This window comes from Heteronotia binoei, chromosome 18, assembly GCF_032191835.1.
Source record: "Heteronotia binoei isolate CCM8104 ecotype False Entrance Well chromosome 18, APGP_CSIRO_Hbin_v1, whole genome shotgun sequence".
Taxonomy (NCBI): domain Eukaryota; kingdom Metazoa; phylum Chordata; class Lepidosauria; order Squamata; family Gekkonidae; genus Heteronotia; species Heteronotia binoei.
The window spans coordinates 40,151,767-40,157,833 of NC_083240.1; the positions used below are offsets into that span (position 1 = coordinate 40,151,767).

The 6,067-nt window shown below is 48.3% G+C and overlaps 1 protein-coding gene across 1 annotated transcript in view; it reads right to left on the minus strand.

The window, feature by feature from the left end:
- The window catches only part of TRIM37 (tripartite motif containing 37), a 51,269-nt gene extending 47,364 nt beyond the window's left edge, over nucleotides 1-3,905 (minus strand). The window contains exon 1 of the mRNA XM_060258815.1: nucleotides 3,867-3,905. Within this exon, the coding sequence (XP_060114798.1) occupies nucleotides 3,867-3,887 (21 nt within the window). The 5' untranslated portion in view covers nucleotides 3,888-3,905. The remainder of the gene's footprint in view (nucleotides 1-3,866) is intronic.
- Nucleotides 3,906-6,067: the final 2,162 nt, after the last annotated feature.

The window sequence follows — 6,067 nt, forward strand, 5'->3', positions numbered from 1 at the left end:
TCTCTTGAAGGAACACATTCTAGAAACCTTCCCTGGGCTGTGGAATACATCCTACTTTTGCACAAGTTCAAAGAACAAATATTGCATTCCTTCTAATTCTTTCAATTTTATTTTGGTTTTAAACTGATTTTCTTCTCAACTGGTAGCCAAAGGAGCTCACAATCAAATGCACTCATTCAGAATACAATAAAAGCTAGTCTTAAATGAAAATTAAATTCTTTCAGAAGACTTCCTAAAAAGGACATGCCCATAAGGGAATGGATGTTCTTCAGCAGCAGCAAAAGAAGAACAAGCAGCAGCTTTTTTCTACCTTAAGAGTCTCAAAACTGCTTACAATCACATTCCCTTCCCCTCCCTACAATAGGCACCTTGTGAGGTAGGTGGGACTAAGAGAGTTCTGAGACAACTGTGACTTCCCAAGGTCACCCAGCTGGCTTCATGTGGAGGAAGAATGGGGAACCAAACCTAGCACTCCAGATTAGAGTCTGCCACTCTTAACCACTACACCACACTGGCTTGTTCACCACTACTGTACAGACAGAAAGCCCATATCTGCATACCAGGAGAATGTCCATCTTCTCGGTTCAGATATGATACCAAAATATGGGATCATATTGCCATTCCTATTTCCTGTCTCAACATCTCTGTGGTAAACCTAATAAAATGTAACATTTCTTTAATCACAATCTCATTTTTTAAAAATCAAATAGAAAAGAGGTCACATGAGACCAGACACTGCAAAAATAGGGATGATCAAATGAAGATCTCAGAGTTTTTTATCTTGTGTTCTTCATTCATACAACCAACACAGTATAGATACAAACCCTGGATACATTCCCTAGATACAAACCCTAAATATATTCCCTAGATACATTCTCCACTCTGATAAGCAGCAGTGTGCCTTTAGAGACAGAAGCAATCTACCCATATATAAAGTGACTTTGGTGCCTTCAGAAATATTTTAAATCCAGTCTTTCACATCACAGAAAACAGTCCTGCAACTTGTGCCTTTCACACTAATCTGTTGTGTGTCACAGAACTAAACACACCTGGGTACAGGAGCACTCACTCCAACATTTACAATCACGGAAGCTGGAATTCAAGCCTCGTGACAATACAACCTTCAAGTAGGGGACCAGTTGATGTACTATTCCTCCATCACATAATGCCCTGCCCCCTCCTGTCAATGAGGTAACCCCAGCTCACCACCACAAAAGGCAGAGACATCTCAGCCCTTTCTCAAGCAAGAAATGTAGAGGTGCTTAACCAAGAAAGAGAACCCAGAAGAATTCAACTGACAATGCAATCTCTAAGGTGGAGTCTGTCAGTTTTCATACAAAGAGGGAGAGTCCAGAAAACCAGAAACCAGATAGTGTACAAGCTGAATGTCCAGCCCACACACAAAGGCTGCAAGGTGAATAGAGCAAGTCAGAAGGATGTCATCCAGAGCTCCCGATGCTGCCTCTACACCCAGCACTGCCACAGTCCCTCCCAAACATATGCGAAAATATGAAGAAGAGTACCTAAACAGTAGGAATGTAGATTTGGGGTTTGGGGGGCATAGCTATATTTGGGTCAAATCCAGCCTGCACCAAATACTTTTCAAGCAGCCATCTTTGAGCTTCCATTCTGCTGAAAGACTCAGAAGCTCCGATCCCAAAGTAGCGTGCAGGCACTTCCAGAAGGCAAGTAGCACTGGCCCTTTCCTCTTGCAGGCAGCAACAGAGATGCATGTTGTTCTCTGATTAGTGCACAGGAATCATAACACCACAACAGCATTGGTCTCAACAAATTTTCCTTGGTTCTAGGAGCCAGCACAAAAATGTAGGAGCCAGATTCATTTCCACCCTTCAGGGATTTGCATTTTAATGACCATACTTTCTAGTCACTGATCTCACAAAATGCAATCCTTAAACTCTTAATTTATTATTAAAATATATGAAAAATAAATAAATAAGTATGATATAACCTCGGTAGTTTATCACCACAGCAGAAAGCTAACCTCTCACTCAGCTTCTCAATTTCTGATAATCTCATCTTAAAGGCTGCATTTAATTAAATAGTGGAGACAGTACAGAGCACAACTGTTTAAGAAATGAATTCATTCACCGTCACTGAGTGGTGTGAAGTACACAAATAAGCAACAGAAGAAACTTCATACACACACATTTTTATGTCATAAGACAGGAGGCATGACAATAAATTCGACTGCTGAAAATACTAGGTGCAGCAATGAAATTGCTAAGCACCATGGCCTCCTAGATTTGTGGAGCCCGGCCATAGCAACTTCCAATCCCTTTCCTACCACTCTCTTAATGGGTTCTTGTTTTAATCCTTCCATCCTTATTCTCAATCCTTCTTCTCTCTGTTATTACCCCAAATGATCTCCTTGTTGCTATGTCCTAAGAGTAACATACCAAACTACTGCAACTGAAGGGATGGTGGCGGTGCCTACAAGGAACAGGGTGTTCCCCCCGCCCCCACCTTGCTTATAATGCTCATGATCAGTGTTTCCTCTAAGCTTAGTGTGAGCTAGATCACAGGTTTTTTAGCTTCCAGCTCATACATTTTTGTCTTAGCTCAGGAAAAATGGCTCCAGAGTAAACTAATTTATGCAGCAGCTCACAAGGTAGCATTTTTGCTCACAGGACTCTGCAGCTTAGAGGGAGTATTGAAGAAGATGAAGAATTGCAGATTTATACCCCGCCCTTCTCTTTGAATCAGAGTCTCAGAGCAGTTTACAATCTCCTATATCTTCTCCCCCCACAACAGACACCCTGTGAGGTGGGTGGGGCTGGGAGGGCTGCTCATGATCCCAAGAGAAAGCAGGTCTAATTTATGCAATAGCTCACAACTTTAATGCCAGGAGCTCACAAAGTAACATTTTGGCTCACAAAACTCTGCAGCTTAGAGGGAGCATCGCTCATGATCCCAAGAGAAAGCAGGTCTAATTTATGCAGTCGCTCACAACTTTAATGCAGCCAGTAGCTCACAAAGTAGCATTTTTGCTCACAGCTTAGAGGGACCATTGCTCGTGATCCCAAGAAAAAGCAGGTCTTGGGGCCATCACCAAGCAGAGCCCCTGCCTATGCCGCCTAGCAGCCCACGGAGGAGGGTGAGGGCCAGAGGGACAGTGGCACCTGAGCCAGTTTACACTGGGGGGGGGGGGGGAGCTGAGCCTCTAAGCCCCGCCATGACAATAGATACCCCCCGAGTCCACTGCTTTCCACTCCCCCGGGAGCTCCGGTTTTCAAGAAGCCCCCCCCCCCACCCCAACCTTGGGAAGCCGGAAGCGGAGGAGGACGGGACCCAGGAGGAGTCCTGCGCTATGGCAACCTCCGAGCCGGGCCCTCAGTCACTCCTCAGGCACCCAGTCATGGTCTCATCCTTGCCCATTTTAGAGGAGAAAGATGCAGAAATGGAAGATAAAATGACAGGCAGCCACCCCGTGGTCTTTGTTACTTCCGTAATTATGATATTATCTGGTCCGGAGGTGGTTTGCTTCATGTTTTTTGTAAGGCTCATAACGCTGCCAGCCGCCCAGAGCCCCCTTGCAGAGGAGGCGGGGATCGAACCCAGGTAAGGATCCGCCCGCTTAACCGGGACGCCGAGCAGACAGAGAGGAAGCGCAGGGGGGCATCGCCCCGAAACCACCGTCGTCCCCCCCCCCCCATGGGAAAAACCGCCTTCCACAAAACCGGCCAAAAGGTCGGGGGACCGCTGGTTTGATGACGTTGTAAGCCGCCCGGAGCCCACCTGCGGGATAGGGCGGGGTATAAAGGGGAAAATCAGATTACTAAATTAAAGGAGGAGAGGACCTTCCCCCAACACCCCCCGCCCGCCAGGCCCACGCCTCACTCCTTCACCTCCACGCTCTGCTCGTCCATGGCGCCGACGCTTCCCCGCCGGGGCCCTCCCAGGCGCCCCTCTCTCCTTCGGGAGCTCTTCGGGGGGGAAACGGCGATGGGGGGAGAGGGAAAGTCGCACACCCCCCTCGCAGTTAACGGCAGCCCCCAGCCGTACCGACGACGTCCTCCTGAGGTAAAAATTTAAAAGGCGCGAGCGAGCGGGCTCTTAACGGGCTCTCCTCATCCCGCCTCACGGTTGCGAGCACGGGAAAGGGGGGGCGGGGGAGAGAACTTGACCAGCCAGCTTCCCTAGCGCGCCTGCGCAGCCGTGCCGCCGGTCAATGCGAAAGCGCATGCGCCACTCAACGGGACGCGGTTGGGTACCTCCGGCGCATTTCTGCGGGAGTACAAGAGAGGAGTAGCGCGCATGCTCCTTGTCGGGCTCTTGCAGCATTTAGGACGGAGCTTTAGTTGGCTTGTTGGAGGATACATGTACGTGTAGAGGGAAAGTAGGTCCCCCCCCTCCCCTTTTGCAACATTCAGATGATTGGCCTTTCGCCTTGAAAATTAATTATAGTTAAATGCTATTTATTGTATAATGTATACATTGAGTTTTGCTGTTAGCCGCCCTGGCCGCTTGGTCGGGGAGGGCGGGATACAAATAAAATCTGACTGACTGAACAGCTGCCGGGAAAGCCAGTGCAAGACTGCACTAGGAAAGGTCTGGAGTCATGCGTTCCTTAAATAACTCCAAAAGTTTCCTTATGTCAGCAAAGACATTGCAAAAGGCCAGCAGACTGAAGGGTATGACAGCCCTCTGCGACAATCCTGATGACAATGCATTTATTTTACTTTATTTTATACTCACAACAGCCCAGCGAGGTAGGCTAGGAAGTGAGTGTGGGACTGGCCCAAGGTCACACAAGCAAGCTTGCCATGGCAGAGTGGGGATTCGAATATGAATCTCGTAGTTCCTGGTCTGACACTCTGACTACTATACTACACTGGTTCTCTTAGAAAGGAGCACCTTGAAGACTAACAACGTTTGTGGCAGGGGAAGGACATTCATGAGTCACTGTTCACTTCAGTTTCTCTTAACTAAGCAGGCTGGGTAGTTTCTGTCGGAGCGGGAGTAGCAGAGTGAGGGAGATGACTTGCCCGACACAGGGCTTCAGGAAAGAAAATCAGGCAGACACGTGCAACTAGTGCCAAAAGGTGTATTAACATATATACACAACAAGTGCTCTCTTGTGCAGTCTATACAATATCACCTCCACGGACAAAGTGCTTCGCCTAACCACCATCTCACAGGGAGAGACCTGTGTGATGCACACACAGATCATATATAGTCCAAGCAGCCAATCCTGGCCGTGCTGACTCAGCAGATTGCATCACTTGGCTTCTGCCGGCTCAAGCCGGTCTGCTGATCAGGTCACTGTGACCTAGCCTGGCAGCTAGATCACCAGCTGTCATACTGTAGCTGTCAGACTGGGTTTATGTAGATTCTTGCTCCAACACACCTCCTAATCTATTTAAACCCAGTATACCCAAACACTTTACACAGTTTACATACATGTCCACCAGCAACATTACAGTTCATATTTACGTAGCTCGGAACCCTTTCCGGAATTCGTTCAGGAACTCATCATGATTGTAAAACACATCATCGTGTTCCTGTTCAGCCAGCTCTTTCAGACGCTTGGCTTCAGCCTCCTTCTCCCTTGCCTCGCACTCTGCCACCCAGGCTTTCCATTTCTTAGCCTTTTCTTTTAGCATTCCCTCAAATCCGGGTGGGTCTGGATTGACAGTCAGAGTGACATAGGGACACTTGTACCTAGCGGGACGTTGGCCTTTGGTGGACCTGGCAGACACCCGTGGCCCTGTGCTTGGACCAGCTTTGTCTTCTTCGGGTTGCTCTGTTCCCACCTCCTGGGCTGGTTGCTCTGCCCCTGTAATTGGGCGTTGAACCTCCTGACTCTCACACTTTACCTCCAGTTCCTGCATTTGAGGCTCTGCCTCCTGACTCTGCTCGTCAGGCTCTGTGCCAGCATTCGGCTCACCTTCTCCAGCCCCACTGGGTGCCACCTCCTGGGCTGGAGTTCTGGGCTGCGCTCCAACATCGTTATTGCTACTTGGCAGCAGGACAAATTGTTTCTGCAAGGAGTGCAACCTTGGCCAGCTGCTTTTTTCATTGAACTGGGCACTCTTACTAAGTGTTA